The 19394-nt window shown below is 38.9% G+C and overlaps 1 protein-coding gene across 2 annotated transcripts in view; it reads left to right on the top strand.

Annotated features, from left to right (window-relative positions):
* The first annotated feature begins 2036 nt into the window (after positions 1-2036).
* LOC113155999 (zinc finger protein 385C-like) overlaps positions 2037-19394 on the top strand; it is a 49287-nt gene continuing 31929 nt past the window's right edge. For both annotated transcript variants that reach the window (XM_026350786.1, XM_026350785.1), the window contains exon 1: positions 2037-2111. In XM_026350786.1, coding sequence (XP_026206571.1) covers positions 2072-2111 — 40 coding nt within the window. In that variant the 5' untranslated portion in view covers positions 2037-2071. The remainder of the gene's footprint in view (positions 2112-19394) is intronic.

The following is a 19394-nucleotide window of genomic DNA, read 5'->3' as shown; positions in this document are numbered from 1 at the left end:
ATTTCCTGACATTTGTCTCAAAGAGCAGAAAGAATATATTTTCCTTTCTTACCTTACATTTGCAGACAGATTACAAAGAATGTAAACCGCACAGGGTTTTATCTTAAGGGAAATATGTCTCCTTTGTGTCGTGTGTCATTTATGCCAAGGACAAGAAATCACTTTCATGCGAGATAAATGATCAAAATGCTATCTTGCAGTTGCTGCATACTAATAAATACACCTACTGTATGCCAAATTGCATCAAAAGTTGAATATTGGAGTCACGCTCAAACGCTCTTTACTGCTGAGGGTTACACTCTTCCAAGCTGTGAACTGCAGTCATTATCCGGCTCCAGCTCACAATGCTGCTATTCTTCCCCTCCACATTCTCACTCTGTCTTTTTAAATGGACCACTCACATCCTCCAATTGTCGTCTCAATCAAACTGAGAAGTCAAGAGACGGAGTGAGTGCGTTGCTTTTAAAAAAATATAATAAAAAAATGTTGCCATAGTGACCAGGTTAAACTGAAATGTGCGACTCTGAGGGAGCGGCCGGGTTTCTTGATAATCCAGAGAGCAGGCGAATAAAAAATGTCCTTTAATGAAAGCACTCGAGTTGATGATGGAGCCGAGCTCTGGTTTTAACTTTGATGCTGAGGGACATGTTGATTGGACTCGAGCTTCATGGAAATTGAGCAGCCGAATATGCTCGGCATTACCTTAAACCAGCCTTAACAACAGGAAGCTGATTCCACTAATGCAGGTTTGAGCTACCTTTGCACATGCAGGTGTACGTAGCTGCTTTACTTCCATATACTATCCACACACAACCAGACACATCAAGACCACTGATATCTTACACCCTTGTCTTTGTTTGTATGTGGATCCTGTACAGGCACATGTGCATCTTTATTTTTAGGGTGGCTGCCTTGTGGCGGGGGTCAAGCAGGGTGCCAAAGGACTTTAATGAGAAGGACATAGCTCAAACTCCAAGTATGTTTCCACCGTGCATCCATCACCGACTGGCTGACAGCTGACCCAGTCGCACACCACCATGTCGGCCGCACCACACGCAAGCATGTGCCCGTGTCACAGAACTCATGAACTCAACCACAGGCATCTGCTTTTGAACAGGGCCCAACAATGTTAATGAAGGGGTCTAAAGGACGTGGGCGTGGGGGATGATGGCTGGTGATAGGCTCCGTGATGCACAAACACACACACACAGGAGCTAAAGGTAGAGAGGATTTGATGTGTCAACATTTTCCTTTGACCCCTCAGCCAGTTCATCTTGCTTCAAGTGGCTGTTAGGTAGAAACGGGTTTTTAATAGAACTGTTTACGGAGGTATTAGCGTTGTTTTGACGTTGTAACAATGTCGTTAGATGTTTTACAAAGACTTTAAGTGAGGTCACGCAAAATGTAACTGTAGAGAAATGAAGGATTCAGCAATTTATTTGTTGATTTATTCAAATCAGAAGAGTTGCATTGATAAATTGCTAGAGTTTGGCTTGCTGTAGAAAAAGTCACTACAAAAGAGGCCTTTACTGTGTTTTTGATCATTTCATTCTGTCATGTTGTCTATGGGTTCAATATAATCATTTATTTCATTTTGTGTGAGTTTATTTTGGTTTATTTTGTGGACATTTTGTTTGGTCTCTGGACCTGTTCCTGTAGAGGACAGTGGCAAGATGTTGTTGCAAATACAAATCTTTCCTACCCTCTGAAAAAACCTTCCTGACAACCCGGAGGAGAACTTCATCAGCTGCTGTGTTGACTCGTGCAGAGTGACCCTCGCAGTCTTTGCACGTTTCCTATTGGATGAATCAGACACTTGACATCGTCCCCACCTTTTGCGCATCCACCAGCCTCCAGAAAACGCAGTTTATTCCGAAAGTGAGAGGTTCAAATGCACCGTGTGACAGAGTGTGGACGCTGTTTTCATCCTGTGCAGCTCTGATTTCTCTCTCTCTCTCTCATCCTAGCGCGCGCGCGCGCACACACCTTGCCCGCGTGGTCTATTATTTCTTTTAATGGTGAGCGGCTCGCGGGACTGGAGCGCCTGCCTGCAGCTGAGCTCGCGCTGGACATGGAGAGCAGCGACGGAGCCGTGGACGCGTCGGACCCAGGTAGGAGAACCCACCTGCTGGGACCTCGACACCTTTAAGTTGTCCGCGTCGCGGTTCGGACTCGACTGTTGACTTGTTTTATGTGGACGAAATGTTTCTGCATTTGTTTTTGTGTCCGCTCGTCGTCAGGTGCAAAACGCACTTATCCCGACTGAAGCTGTCACAAACTAGCAAAGAGTGAGTCCGGACGCTACTGAGAAATCCCTCGAACAACCTTCATTTACTCATTTATTCATTTAAGGAAAACACTGTCCGCACTTTTCTAACTGCAACCTGACATTTCATTCATTCATATGAGAATTAAATGCGGCTGTGAGTAGATAACTTATAAATGTAAAGCAATAATGCAGACGTGTTTGCCCCTTTAACACTATCAAGTAAAAACTGTGTTAAATAGCTTTAAATGTAATCCCCATTATACAGTAATTTATTTACAGGCAGACTTTTATTATTTCTGAACAACTGGAGGTCCAAACCATTTAATCTGACCTTCCTAATGAATACAATCATTATTTAAATGCTGAAGTTCAGGAATCAGTCCACAAAGGTCACAGGCAGGGTGTGACTGTGTTCCTGTCTTATTAGTTATCTGTCTGCTTCTAATATTTATTCCTCCACTTGTCCTTTTGTTTGCTTTTTTGAAAAGCTCAATATATCCTTTCTTTTAAAGGCTCTCTTTGAGGAACGTTTGGTTCTGTTGGGTTGGCGGTTTCGATTCGTCTTTTTGTTCGTATGTGTGCCACATAAATGAACTGTATCGCATCAAGAAGAACAACTCAGTGGTTGGTGGTTATTTTATGTCGATGGATGGATTGTTTGGTGCTTCGAATGCGAAGAAATCGGGAAAGTGGGCATCATAATTTCATAAGACACAAGTTGAGACACTCACTATAATACTCAAAAAGACAATGATCACATTTAGAGACTGGAATCACTAAATATTTAGCATTTTTCAGCAAAACACGTGAACGACTACTTAACTTATAATCTAAATTGTACATATTCTCCTATTTTAATAAACTGTCAGTATTGCTTGTCATATTTTAGTTCAGTCTGTACTGGACATGCTCCTATAGAAGCCTCACACTGTTATTACTGCGAGTGTTGCCATGACATACTCAGCTGCTTCTCAATTCAAGCAGGGTAGACCCACTTAAACACCCAGCACCGGCCACCTCGTCATCTTCTGCATCCTCTTTAAATGACCTTGCTCTCCTCCGTCCCTCTTTGCGTCAGCTAAAAAAACCTAAATGGCTCCAAATGACACACGACTGCCTGCCAAGCGTTGCCGCAGCACAGAAGAGATGTTCTCTCCAACTGCATGCAAGCCGTCATTTTTGCTGTGAACAAAAGGTCCTTGATTCATCAAATCCCGCGCCACCTACTACCCACTCCCCAGAGTGAGGCTGTAATTTTCACTACCACTCCTCCTGTGTAACGCTGGGAGGGTTTTTTTTTTTTGTACCTTGTGTGATTTTCTTCTCCCCTAGGTGTACACACCTGGCACAGACACACACTCTCAGAGCAGCATGGAGACTCAAATGCACAAAACTAGCTTCGTAAAGGGAAAGCTATTTATACAGCACAGGATAAACTCAGTGGGCATTAAAATGTAAAGAAGTTAGACTTATAATTATTTTGTTCAAACAAAATGCATACAAAATATACTTTAAGCGGTCCAATGTAATTATTTTGAGACTGCTTTTGAAAGAAACTATTTCAATGACTGAAATGTCATGAAGATATTAGTTTCATTCGTTTCTATTCTTTTATTATTTATACTTGTATTTATTATATACAGAGACTAATCTGTAATCATCTAATTCCTGTAATGTTTGTGACACCACTACACCGACACCACAAAAAATGTGGGGATTGTCTTTGGAAAAAAATTAAATAAACACTAGGTAACTAGTGAAGTGGTAGTGTAGTATCAGCTGTTGCTTTTAGTCTCTCCTCCTCATCCTGTGTCTCTAAGAATCCATCACTGCTGACAGTCTCTTCATGTGCGACTGTACGAAGTAATGGTCGATCTTATATTTGGTGGATCTGTTTTGTTTCTTGATGAAGATCATGTCGCCACATGCGGCAGCGTGTCTCGCTGATGTGTTTTTAATAGCTTTCGAACGGCGATGCAGCTTTAGGGCACAGACGAAGAAGCTAAAATAGTTTTTGGATTCGAGATTGCAGTGATCAGACACAGTTCACTGTTTGGTTTAGGCTCTGTTTTCAGGAAATAACATAAATATAGGAATTCACCAGGCTTTAAAAGTTACGAGGTAGTCTAACCTCTCAGATTGTGTAGCGCTGGTCCGTTGAAACTTACTTTTTCATGTTTCTTTACAGCTTTTATATAGGTCACAAAAGGTGACAGTGTTTTGCAAATGATTTTTGCTCACAAATTGTAGATTTAGACTGTAGATAGGTTTGCTAGATGGAGCACTTTTTAGCAGCCTTTTTAAATTATTTTCAATGACAATGAAGCTTTTGCTTCCTGTTTTTACGTTGCTGAGTGCCTCCATGTTTTTCCATTTTGCATGCCTTGCATTTAATGGAAGACTGCGCTGAACTCATCCAGTTGAATAAACATCAACTCAGCAGAAAAGGCATTTCAGCCATTTGCAACTTTTTGTGTGTGTGTGTGTGTGTGTGTGTGTCTGATCAAATGAATTAAGAGGCCCGACAGTTGCCAAAAAGTCTCTGACTCATCCTAAAATAAGCCCTGATCATCCAGAGGAAGCTCCTAGCCAAGCTGGTGGTATTCCCTGTGTTCTCTCTTTCTGAGAGTACGGTGCACCCACACGGTTCTCCATTTCTGTGTCCAACATACTGGAGAACATCCTCTCACTTTCAGTCAGACTCAAAGCCAAGTGCTCCGGCCTGTTTTAAGCAGATGTTTAGATAAGCGATGAATATTTCTATAAATGTGTAAAGATGTTAGGTTAAGGTCAATGATTCTGTGGTTACTTATCAACAAAATAAATAGATGCATTAAATTATAATTTTTTAAATTGTGTTTAACTTAAACAACCTGCAAAAAGCACCTTCTCTGATCAGGGCCTTACATCTTGCTACTCATGCATTGTCCACCACTATGCAGTTTGCTATGATAATTGAACTATGTCAAAATTAGTCAAATTGGGAGTTTGCATGTGGAAATTGTGGTGAAACAAGCTCCAGATCAGACTATATTGTATATTCACCTATTCAGTTGGTCTGGTGTTGGGTCTGGCTTCAAAGGTTTTGCATTTTGTCTAAATGATCTATTCCACCATCTCTCCATATCATCTTCTTTAAACTTGTTATATCTATTAGGTGGTTTGTGGTTTGAGAGCATAAAATCCAAATGGAAATGTGTATTTATAGAATTAAAATTAGGATTGTCTACATTTCCCTTCACTTATATCTGCACGACTAGAACCTCACTAGTGTTTGGTTCTTCAGAATTACATTAAGGCCCGGTTTGTCTTGGCTGAATCAAAATCTAGCAGCTCCTCACATTACTTACCGTCCTGTTTCTGGCAATAGGTCACATTCACAGATTGCCTCTATCCCAAACATTGGTGATGAAGTTGAGTGACCAGCCTATTTTTTTCTCTCTCTTTAACTTTCTCCCCCACCTCAGAGCGATCTCCTCTATACTTTGGCATTTGGCTGCTGCCGTCTGTCTCAGTAAAAACCATCAACTGTGAAATTGAGAATAATCATGTGGAACGAGATTGGGATGGGAGCAGCTTGAGCTCCAGCCCTTCACTGTCAATGGAGAGCTGATAAAATCCACCAAGGATAGAACAATCACCCACATAACACGTTTTGTTGACTTGAGAGAACTATAATGTTTTGTCATCGGTGTGACCTGTGAGCAGAGACTCTTTCTGTAAGATTTCATCACTCTTGGGCGTTTAGTGTCACTGTCCAATAATTACACAGAGCAGTGTTTTCTGTGTTGTAAACAAACACCGATGAGATATTACATTGCCATAGGGATAGCATTCCTAATGCGTCTCATAATTGTTTCACTGAAAGAATTCAAATTTGACTAATGGCTATGACAGCTAACTAACACACAAATCCTGGTGTCCTGATTTGAGGAGCCTCAGTTAAACCAGAGAAGTGCACTGTTATAAAAGTCACCCACTCCCAACACTAACTAACTAACCAAACATGCACAGAAACTCACTGTTGTTGAGTAGTTATTATGGTAATAATTGTAAACAATATATACAGTAAATATGTTAATCTTACTTTGTTTCATGTCATATTTATGGCATTACATTACTTACTTTAAAAAAAGCTGCATACATGTGTGTGAGTTTTACCCTCATGAGAACCAGTTAGTTTACCTGTCAGTAATATCTAATTTACAGCTCAGTGGGCAAAGAATCAGTGGTTTGGCACATAGTGCTCTAGAGTAAGAGCCAACACATTTATTTTTGGTGATCTTTGTTGAATTTCTTTCTTTTTATTGAATTGAGATTTATTTTGAATCCAATCAGGAGAATCTGAATAAAATTAAAATTAAATTGTGAGTTTGTCAGAGATTGCCATGCCTACATTGTAATAATACACATTATTAGGAAAAAACAAGAGATCAAGTTTAATGTGTTGCCATTATTAAAATGTCACAAACGTACTTGTAGAAATAAAATACTATACAAAGCTTGAAATAAAAATGTAATTTAACAAAGGGTTCAGATAAAATTTGTTATTTTTAAGTGAAGATTGAGTAGACAGATCTATTTATTATACCCTTTTGTATACATGCTGAATAATAATTAAAATCTACTCATAGGTCACACATCAAGTGGTGCCTTCAAAACACATGAAAATAGAAAAATTAAATTACTCCAAGTGAATCTGTTTTAATTTGTCTGGTAGCTACTTGATCTCTACTATGTTAAATTTGCAGCTTTATTGACTAGACATTCTAGCGCAGCCATTTTCTGCCTTACATTTTATTGTTATACCCCTGCTTGTGTTGTTAACACACATTTCCTCTGCAGACGCCTAATAGTAGCATGAAAAGGTGCCAGTAAACATTTAGCCAAAACAATTCTGTCTTTTTCTGTACAACTGATGTGGTAAAAAAAAATCCTTTAGTTTGAATCAATAAATAAAATGGACTGTGGGTGGAGTTACGAATCATCCTCAGTGAAAAGCTTGCTCCAGTAAATTGCATGTGCAGCATTCACTTTATCACAACAGACTCACAACAGATTGCTCTTCCCAAACCTCCCCCATCCAAGTCTGCCTCACCCCAGGCACACAGAAATGGACTTCTGCTTAAGTCTCCCATCAAAGATGTAATGGCTCTCAGGCTGTGTCATTACAAGCCAGGTGTCTGTCTCCTTCACAAAGTGGCAGCTTAAACCTGGTGCTGGACTGATAACTGTGATCTTTGTTTGGCTCCTTAGAGGTGAAAACAGGGCACAGCCATCTCCCCGACTCTCTACTAAACCGCCAACACACCTCCGTTAGCCGCAGACCAATGTGGAAAAACAGTCCTTCAGGGTGCTGCTAAAATGTCAAAATGTGAATGAACACAGGCTGGTCAACAACGGGCTGAAATCAACTGAAGACTAAGGAGAGATGGGCTTTTGGTGAAGTCAAATGTTTGGCTACACCAACATATGTAGTTTTCTCAGCTCATATATCACTACATTGACATTATGAATCATCTTCCCTCAGGCTGGATCTTCAGCCTCCCTGTTGGGAAAGCATTTTGCTAGCTGTTGGACCCATGTGATGGAATCTAAATCTACCTATAGATGAAACCACATAACTACTTGCTTTTAGGAAACACACTGAAATACAGGGATCCTCACAAGGCAAAAATGGAACACATACAGGCACCTTCTTTCTTCCCCCTCACATATAACAAGCCACCACTCTGTAAAAAAGGCCTCCTGTCATCATGTCATATAATATCAACTCACAAGGTGCTAAAGTATACACTACTCTATACACATAGCACAGAGACTGCCTTTATTTCTCTGTGTGTGCATTTTATTTTAAAGCAAACACGAACCTCTAAAAAGAGTCTCAATGCTGCTGCCACAGTGTTTTTTCTCAAATGCTGGTGGGTGGGTTCTCAATACCCCAAAAAATGTATTGTGTGCATCACATTATACCTGCATCTCTTTGTCTTTTTAAAAGCACTGCTCTAAAAAAATGTTTATGTTGACTTATAAGTGGCTGCTGACTGTAGTTTCTTACTGTCTGCAAAAAGGATCTCATTTAACATAGTAGCTATGATGGATAGTTGCTCTTTTTGCGGCCATCATATGGACAGAGGGATGGACAGACGCCTTGAGGGCTGTGTGGGAAGTTGAATTTTCGTACGGTCCATTACCTTTCCATTCCCCTGTGGTTGGATTGCAGGTACAGATTCAACACAGTAGGCAGCAGTGTGAAAATGTGCCTCTTTGTCTGCACGGACACTCACATATGCGCGTCTTGTGTGTGCACATGCATACACCTGCATGTGACGTTGGGTGAAAGCATGAACATGGCCACGGACAAAATGTGCTTTATAATGGGCTTGAACAGAATTCCTCAGAAACAGTACTCGTTACAGTACACTTTATTTGATTTTACCCCATTTTATCTACATTCTGAAGATGATCATGACACAAAGAAGAAACAAAGGACATAAAACAAAAAAGTAAACTTATTAGTGATATTATTTCTTTTTTTATATTAAGGACTTTCTTTACCCTTTTCTGTTAATTTACAAGTGAAACATTTTAACACTGTCTTTATTCAATTGTTATTCCTCCATTCAAAAACTATTGATTCTGTGTACATAATTGGTGAACCATACTCTCACTCCAGACCTTTGAAATGCTGCACATTTTGGACTGAGTTATTTTCTTTATCGAGCCACAGCTGTCTTACATTTTGTAGCGTGTTGCAGTTTCAGTCGGTTGACTAGCATTTTGCTGAATTTTCAGGCTTCACTGATGTTTATCTGTGTTTAAAGTGTGAATTGAAGATTTTTTATCCCTATAGGTTTTGCGCCTTTTCAGCAATTTGGTCTCAGCACAGAACCAACCATCGCTCCTCAAATAGCTCTTATAACAAAACCTATTTCCACTGTGGGGGCGTTAACCTCCTATAGAAGTACAGAGGAGGCACATTGGCTGTGTTTGTGACGATTTTTTTCACCCACTGAATATTTATAGCCAACTCCACATTGTGCTGTCTCCACAGTGTGTGTATGTGTACATGTGTTTGTCCTTTCAACTTCATAAAGCTGTTTGAGGGTTAAGACTTGGTCTAAAGTTAAAGGTAGGATTAGGTTTATAGGTAAGAGTTAGGCTAAATGGTTGGGGTTTGGCTTTGAGGTTGTCATGGTTGAGACTAGGATAGGGGGCTATGAAATGCATTAGGTCAACACTGGTCAAATGTGTGTACATAGGCTGTTTTACTGTAGGATTTGGATAATGGTGTTAATTGGGAAATGCATTTCCTACAGAGATAGTGAGGAAATAGTACTTATGCCCCACAGTTAAACTTTTGCCAAGAAATAGAGCACCATTTTGAAACCATTTCCATCTTTCCTCTATTTACCGTGAATCAAATAACTTTGCTTTGCACCTAATTTGACATGTAGCCTCTCATTCTATAATAATAATAATAATAATTTCATTCTTTGTTCCTCCATTAAATGGTGCGTCATATTCTCTCTAATGGCTCAACACAAAAGACCGTTCAAGCAGGCCAAATTAAATGGTCGTTAATTGAAGGAGCGATTATAGCATGGTCGTGCTGCTTGTATAGTGCCGTCTGCTTCCAACGTGAGTGAATCACAGACGCTGATGGTGAAGCCTCTGGACTACTAACAAGTAATAATCATCAGTCATCATCAGTCATCTGACTAAAATGGCATGCAGAATTTCACATTTTCAAGTTCTTGGTGACTCACTTTGATATATAATGGCTTCGCTGATTAACAAGGTCTGATAATAAACGTCTGTACCATTTTCTTTCTACCTCTGAATATTAAAGGAAATGCTTTGCATAAAGGAAGAAAGATAGATGAACACTCTGGTTTTAGAGTTTCAGAAATGAAATCAAATCAAATTTTTAGAAATTTTAAGAATGATTTCATTTAGATCCAATTTTTCATTAAAATTACAATTAACAATATAATATTTGGTTTAAAATTTACGTCACAACTAGATGAAACGGAGGCCAATTCATAAGCAAAAATTGCAAATATTCACCAGGCAGACTATTCTGTAAAGTTAGGCGTGCTCAATGACACAAGTATATTCAAGGATGTTAAATAATTTTTCCAGTGAATGGATTAGTCATTTAGTCTTTAACACTTCTTTAACTTTTTACATTTGCAGTGATTCTTCAGTTATAAAGATTGTTGCAGATTATTTTTCTTTCAATCAACTGATACTACTTCACTGTTTCAACTCTTTAGAGGTGTATCATGATGCTGAGTCACAATAATTGTGAAACTTAAATCTAACTGTGACATTTGTTGTTGATAGTATAGTTTTTACAGCATCCCCAGTTACAATAATTTACTGATCATATGCATAAGCCTTGAAAAAAGAGTGAGTGATGTTTTTGTTAAAGAAAAGCCAGCGAAACCTGCTCACTGCTCTCTGCTGCAGTGAAAGAAAGATTGTAGGCACAGGGACTGTGTTTGCAATGAATTACATTACGTAGTTTTGTAATATTTTAATACAGTGACCTTTAAAATGTTCAGATAATGCTAATGATCATTAACAGCCTCAAACTGTCACTTTATATCTTACTGGCTGATTAGAATAAAATATAAACTGACTGGTTATCTTGGTGCTTCTTTTCCCCACACCACCTTAAGGAACCAGTTGGTTATAATCAAGGCAATTAGACCTATTTTACCTAGGGAGTGTACCTAATTAAAACTCAATCCCATTTAGCCTGTCAGGTCTCCAATACGAGTCAACACAGATAAGAATGTGGAGGATTGATGGTTAAGGGAATGGGAGAGATCACTGTGTGATTAGATACCTTAGTGATTCTCATTGAAGTGAAAAGTAATCAAATTGAAAGCCTGTTTAGGTAATTACGAATGAAGTTAACTAAGAATCAGTATAACAATGCATCTTCTGTCATGGTTCTGTGGGTAAAACCATCATCTACAAACCACAGGGTCAGTGTTTGATTATATATTACAAAAAACAAAGTATTATATAATACCATATAATAATAAAGCCCTAATGATGATATGATGATAATACATTCATGACATACATGATATATAGACATCTCCTTAGCACCTATGTTCTGAATAGTTTGAAGCATCTCCTATTGTTCTTTCTTTGCTCGCTCTTTCCCATCCAAATAAAGAATCATTGCACAGGGCTCAACTTCAACTTCACACAATGTATATTTATCAACTGACGGGCAAGACATGGTTTAGACAAATGACATGGAAAAGCACCCTGAACACATCTCTTAGTCATCGTCATTAGTCATCCCTGCCTCCATGCTTCCATCCTCCCACCTCCTGCTATCACTCCACATGGAAAGCATACGTTTCCCCTCCAAATGGAGGGATTTTCTACTTTGCATGCCATCATTTATCATAAACATATTTAGCATTTTGCTGAAGTTCTAACAAACAGTGAGAAGCCAACTTGGAGCCAAAACTAAAACAAGGGAGACAGACTGAGATGTCTCCTCAGCCACTGTTCCCTTCCACCTGTTTTCTCTTTAGGGAAAACAGGTGGAAGTGGCTTAACCCTGCTGTGAGCTTTATATTTAAAATCTATTTTTTATATTTAAAAATGTATTTTTAGTGTAGGTATAGGTTTGTTCAGCCAGAAAGCAGGTGGAGCTTATGAAGACAAATGAAACGTCTCACTTGATGCACTAACAAAAAAAGTAAGTGAGACTAGCACAAAGGTATTAGGAAAGTAGCTGGACAGTCCACATGAACCAAGCTAATAACTAACTTAATTACATAACAGATTGATCTTATTATATCTTTATTATTAAATAAATCGCTTAATATAAAGAAATGTTCACATCAGGTTTTCTAAGTTGGTGATGTCCTCAGATTACTTACTCAACAGCCCCTAAATATTCAATTAACACCAAGTCTGCTTCTGTTTATAGCTGTTCTTGAAGGTTGAAATAATGTCCCATTACACTTCAGGACCTTTTTTTCAGCATACATGTGGTTTTCGTCTTCAAACGTAACAGTAGCTTCTCCAACACTCATCAATTTGGTTCTAAAACAACAGGCACATATGCAGTGAGCTAAACAGGTGAGACAAATGGTGAAGTGAAGCATTCAAGAAAAACTGCCGCCCATCAATTCTCAGGGATACATCTAAAACAACAACGGAGAAAGCACCAGTTATTGTGGTCTCACACATTGTCTTTCAACATTAACATTATACAAACTCTTTTGTATACCATTTGAACATGTCGACCACACTTCTTATTCATGCATATTTTTTGGGAGAGACACAGGTGAAAAAACTAATCTGAATGTTCATAGCTGCATCACAGAACATGTATGTCAAATAAAATGTATAATAGATCACAGTCAGGCCTCTAGTCCATTGCTAGATACAGACATTTTGTGGCTGTACCGTAGAGAAACTGGATGAATTCTCCACACGGTGTGTTTACTTCGGTGTCGTTAGCAGGATGGATAGCATGGGAAACATAAAAGCCTGCTTTTCACCAACACTACATACTGTGTTCACACATTTCTTGGCATCACTTAGCCATGGTAATTATTGCATGTTAAATATATCGAAAACTATTAAAAGGAATTTAGGTCAAGTCTTGAGCATGGAAGGAAGGAAGAGGAGGATTACAGCTGACTGCAGGCCGATCACTTCAACAACCCACATCTCCCTGTCAGAAAGGGAGAACAACACAGCAAATCCATCACAGTATGATCAGCACTTTCTCACTATGAAATTAGTCACATTTAGTCAATTTAAAGCATGTGCTGACATACTGTATGGTATTTTAGTTGGTACGAGCATGCTCATCACAGAGGATGTTAAGTTTGGAAAACCTTATTTATTTATCTGTCTATAACCCTGTGCCCTGTTTGTTTTCAGACTATTCCTTTCTACTCGCTGCTGATTACCTGGATCAGGTGTATTTGGTCCATGAGTAGCTGAAAGGCTCCATACGTGAAGATGTACTAGGGAAAGATAAAAGAATAGTTATCTTCTATTTTTTTATTCTAATCCCATTTTAAGACACTGTTATACTTATGAGACAGTTATTCACCAATTATAATTATAATTCAGTAAATTCCATCACACACACAGAATTATACAGTGATATCAATCTTCCCATTTAATCTTTGTCAATAAACAAGTGTAGTTCAGAAAATGTCAAACAGTTGTTTTAAACAGGCTGCATTGTTCCATATTTTAAATAAACCACCTAACTGTTTGATTAATCAGCTGTAATGTATTAGATACTGTCAAAAACGTCTTGCACCGTACTTCTTTCACCTGGTATTCATCTATTAGATTATCAGCAAATCCGAATTTTGATGGCCCTGACCTATTTTGTTGTTATTGCTATTTTCTCTGTTTGCATGTGACTGCATGCAATGTTTCTTGTCCCTGTCCACCACTGTCATTCATGGTCAGGTCACATTTGCTTTGGTCCACACAGCAGCCTTAGGGCTCTCCCAGATGGCCGATGACAGATGCCCACAATTGCTGTTGCCCTTGGTTGGACTGCAGTCCCTCCCTCCACATATAAAAACTGTCCTTTCCAAGTTCCCCCAAACGTCCCAGTTTTCCCATTTGTCCTGCCCTAATGTTAACTCTTAATTTACTTTTTGTCATATTCTTTCTCTCTTCTGTGTCAGTCTGTCCACCTACTGCATTTACTTATACAGTAGACTGTGTTAAACCTATACTGTATTATAAAATGGTCCAGATAGTTTGACATCCTCTGTCCAATTTACTTTTTGCTCTCGTGTCTTACTGCACTATTCTTTGTCCTTGAATTGACCTGTGTCCTCTGCTACTTGTTTATCATGGAACCACAATGTTCATTAATGTTCTGGGTAAAAACACGGTAGAGACTCATCTCTTGTTATTTACCCACTGAAGCACGTGTATGAATCATGTGTGGTGAAAGAAGGATACCAGATCTGAACTTCTTTATACCATCTATAAAATGTTTTATGCTAGTTTAGTCAAAAAAATAGATGTTATTCAGTCATTTTTTAAGTGACAGAACAGTTATAGATACTTTATGTGAACCAAGGAGATTATATTTCATCCTTTCTGGCTGTGACCTACCTCAGCGGTTTGATGTGGAGCACAGAATTATCTTTATGTGAATGTGTCAAGGTTGGACAGACAGAAGAATAAAAGGGCAGAGAAATATTGTTAATTGTCATGACCAGTGGGTTCCTCCAATTATGAAATGTTCCACATTAGACACATCTCCTTTGTGCATTTGTAAATATCTATATTAACTACCAACTAGTGACAAATAACAGGTGCCTAAACTTTACACTACTGCAAAAAGCTTTAGGTTTTTCATACTGGTCTTTTATCCAAAGTGGTCTTAGAAATCTGAGCTCTGACTGACCTCTGTTCTTTTTGTTATAGATAATTTGTATGAGTCACCAGCTGAGAACAGGGTCTTACTGTCGGTGTTAAAGTCAAGGTCAGAGATCTAAGAGGAGCCAACATGCACTGTCTTTCATGAAATGTTGATATACAGTACACTTGTGTCTAAACAGCGTCACACATTACTGTTCATAAACACACTGGCAGCTGGCAGCACCTCATCAATCTAATGTAACTCATAATGTATGGCGGCCTATAACAGTCAAAGAGTATGACTTCACTTCAGTCAGACCTCCTGTCACGCAGGACACAGTAGGTGTGAGGGTGTTGGACTTTGACTGATGTGTGTGTTTCTGTTACTGGTGGCAGATTCAGCTAAGGTAAATCAGAAACCTCATTTCAAATACATGTGAATATTTGTCTGTGTAAAATTGTTGTTACTCAATAAGCGTATATTGAGAATGGATGGATACATATTTTGATGTAGAAGAATGGCTTCTGTAGATTAATAATGTCTATACGGTGTGGAAGAAACAAACAGTTCTCTTGTTAAAGGTTGGACTTTCTGTAACAAATTATGTATTAGATTGTAGTTAACAAAATGATGTAGAAAAATACAGTAGTATAATTTATTAATTTAAGGTGTAGTAACTTTTTATAGCTGCTAACACAAAGATACAGTTTCTAATGTGCACTAGTAACATGTTTCCTGCTGTGATCAAAAATTGTGTAAAAAACCCAGCAGGGTTAAGACTAGAAAAAGCAACAAATAGTAACAGTGCAAAAGCTGGAAGTAGTGATGTTGGAGCATTTTTACTTGGAGAATAAATTCAAGTAAACACTGTGACACTATAATAATAAGCTACTAATGTAATGTGTAGAGAAATATACCCAAAATATACTTACAGAGTCAGAGACAGACTACAAAGAAAACTACAATCTATAGAAATACTGAATTTAAACTACAAATTATAGTGAATTTGGGTTAATATGTAACATGGAATAGTAAAAATAGTTTCCGCTTTAAACGGTGCATTCTCCATGTATCTAGTGACTAGCTAATGGGTTTTAATATTCTAACAAATCTGTTGGATTGGTTGAGTAGCCTGTGTTGGCAGATGCTGTGCAGTACTTCGCCAAAGAGGTGGCATTCACGGCTGCCTGGTCCTGTAAAGCCTCCCAGCACATCAGAGAAGGTGACAGCTGATTGGCCGGCTCTACCGCTTATCTGGCTGTTGCACCGTCTTACTGTCACAGACACTAGACAGACAAACAAGCTTGATTATAAACACTTAGCTTAGCATAAGCAGGCACGATGTCCAGTGTGATAAATCATAGCAGGTTTATGAGTGTGTGTTTGTGAGCATTCAGAATGATTTAATTACTTTGACTTATTGTTCCTGAGATATTCCCTAATGCGCGCGTGTGTGTGTGTGTGTGTGTGTGTGTGTGTGTGTGTGTGTGTGTGTGTGTGTGTGTGTGTGTGTGTGTGTGTGTGTGTGTGTGTGTTCTGATACCAGTGGTCTAATTAAAGAGCTGGCATGTCAGAAACCTGTTCTGCCTCTTTGTTTAACACTGGGCCTAATCTCTTGCTACAGAGAGTGGTGTGTGTGTGTGTGTGTGTGTGTGTGTGTGTGTGTGTGTGTGTGTGTGTGTGTGTGTGTGTGTGTGTGTGTGTGTGTGTGTGTTATCTGGTGATTGCTGTCAGGTGTCTACAAGATGGATGCCAAACCTGTACAGACATTTGTTGGGAACCTGGCCAAGCTGGCCCTGGAGGAGTGTTTGGTGTGTGTATTTGTGTGCACTTCCATACCATCTTGCGTTGCCGTTATTTTTGTAGATACATCTGTTTTTTGCTAAATAATCTGGTGTGAGTCAGCATCCCAAGTGGTGACATTCTGTTACACCACATTTGTATATTATGGGAAAACATCAATGATAATTTCTCAATTTATTACTGAAAAAAGCAGCATAACTTTTTTGTAGTGCAAAACATAGCATACATCAGTATTCTAATAAAAGTTGAATTACACAAGTATTCAAACAAAACGTGTAAAAAAAAAAGTGTGTGTCACTGCCTTGATGTTACATACAGCTATGCGGACACGGCGTCACTGCCCCAGGACCAATTGAGTCCAAGGGAAATGTGGAGACTAAAAATATGCACGCTCTTAACAGCTCCCACTCACTTACCTAACAGAGTGAATCACTACATTATATGAGTGGAACATTTGCAAATGACCTTGTCATAGAGATCTGACACATAAGACCACTCATGCTGTGGGGTAATGTATGCCAACACAATTGTGTGTATATATGCTGCAGTGTGTAATCATGCATGCGTATGTGCATATGTTAATGTGTTGTTCTGAGTGTTTTTGCATGTTAATGTCTTGAATGCACCTGCGTGTCTCTGCTTGTGTCTCAGTTTGTGTCTCGGTTTGCACATTTATACTTTATACTTCATTGATCCCTCCAGGTGAGTCATGCTTCTTTCTTAATAAAGAGCTCTTTGTTAACTTTATGTTAAACACACCACTGAGAGAAACATCTTCTCACAACTGAGAAAATCTTTTACTTCACCACATAAAACACTTAATGAAGGTTATAAGTTGGTTATTTAATTACATTTCTAACCAACTTAGGACTTTTCAGCACTCCTTTCTCCTCCTAAGTTTACAATTGGTAAAATTATCTGTCTGTTCCTCTGTCCTATCTTCCTTTCACCCAACAAATGTCTCAGCTTTCACCTTCTCTTTTCTTTGATTGAAGTGTACGCCTGCCCCAGATTGTCTAATCAGAGCTCTGTCTCCCTCTCAGCCATCTGACCTCTTTCTCATTTACAGTACACAGATGCCAGTTCATCCATGGTGTACTCCAACCACAATGTTCCAGCTATTCCTGTTCCCGAATGTCTTGAGCTGTTGTAGATGCCATCCATGTTTTGCATCCTGGACCTCTTGTCCCATTTCTTGTGCCCATTTGTTTGATTGTGTTGGATTACCTACTAGTTTTCAACCTCAGCTCAGGTGGTTTTTACCTGCTTGGTTGTGTTTGCCTTGAATCTCAGTAAGACCATTACCCACTTCATTATACTATACTTCATATACTTAAAGTGCTGTTTTAGTGCATCTGTCGGCCGTTCTGTTTTTGTCTGTACTTGGGTTCTGCCCATCTGAAAGATTTTTAGATTAGTGTCACATAAGAGAAGGTGCAGAACACAGCTGGACCAAGATCCATTTTTACAGCAGGAATTGTTGATTAGATGCATAAAAATTGTACCAGAAATGGTGAAAATACATGAATACACCCATAGTGTACGATCTCTGCAGACTTTTACCATTTGTGTTACCCGGATTTATTCATCCACCATTCAGTAAAATGTGGCATTTCTGTCCTTTTCTTTGCTGTTTCTGCACAAATTACAGACATAATTGAGCTGCAATTTGTGTGGAAAAGGTTCAAATTCATCTTCAGATGGGATGCGCAGGGTTGCCTAGCAACACGGCTGTAATTGTAGTCCACCTGTTGTTCAGTTGTTCGGTATTTATTTTGTCGGTCAAGATGAAAAAGAGCTGTTTGAAATATTTGAGGCATCTAGTCTTTGTAAATAATCTAAAATAATCAGAAATTTTGCTCTTGGTAAATATAGCCTGCTATAAGGAACAAGATTATTACTCGTCTTCCTCCAATGTCCAGTTCTTTCATGTCAGGTCAAACATGTCATCTGCTGTTGCTGATGTAATGGAACAGTGATGGTAGGTGTCGCAGTGAGGGAAGGGAAGTGATCTTAGCCTTAGTGTCTGGAGTAAAGACATTTTTAAAAGAGCATATGGCCCAACAATCCCATTAACAGCTGCTTTGCATTTGAGTGCTGTAGGCTTCTTAGCACAGCTGGATTAGATCTGCTCATTCCAGTACATTTAATAGATCACAGAAAGAGCTGCAAAAGTTCACAGGTTCAGGTGGATTAATAGCCTGGGGTTGGATTTGCCCTGTCTTAATTCTTAAAGGCCAGTCTAAACAGAGGACTTGGGTCTCAGCAAAATGTCCTTAGGCCACCTTCTTCATGTCTGTGATTAGTATGGATTCAGTAGGATTTGACTGTATAGAGACAGACTGCCATGTTCACAGTAAACGAACAACAAAACATTACATAGCCACGTAGCATTTATGGTGTAATAGATATACTGTTGCAGGGAATTAACTGCAGCTATATTTAGAGAAGTACCATGGTGTACAGTGTCCCCTTGAGAAAATATAGGACAATGATCCACATGCTGACAAGTGATTTTATCATTATCATTAATGGGATTTAAAAATGGAACAAAGTGTTTTTATAAAATGAATCATAAGTCAAAATCAAAAACAGTGTCAGCTGCAAACCACCTGTTGGGTTTGCAGCAATTTCAGATGTAAGTTAACATGTATGTGGAGATATGTTAAAAAAAAGTGTACTGTTCATTGTTCATTCATCAAATAACTCTTTAGGAATTCACAGTGCCAAAGCTTTTCTTGCAGCAGTCCATCATTTGTCAAAGTTTAGTGATAAAAACATTTCCCCCCCGGCGTGAAACAACAGTGCATCAAGGCAGGCAGCACATCATACAGATGGGCAGAGCAGCTTGGGGGAACAGGCTGAACAGGTTGCCAGTTTTATAGATGCATGTCAACTTGGTACCCACCTGGCTGAACTGCAGCTGCTCGT

This window comes from Anabas testudineus, chromosome 19 (assembly GCF_900324465.2).
Source record: "Anabas testudineus chromosome 19, fAnaTes1.2, whole genome shotgun sequence".
Taxonomy (NCBI): domain Eukaryota; kingdom Metazoa; phylum Chordata; class Actinopteri; order Anabantiformes; family Anabantidae; genus Anabas; species Anabas testudineus.
This window is presented reverse-complemented; position numbering and strand designations above follow the sequence as displayed.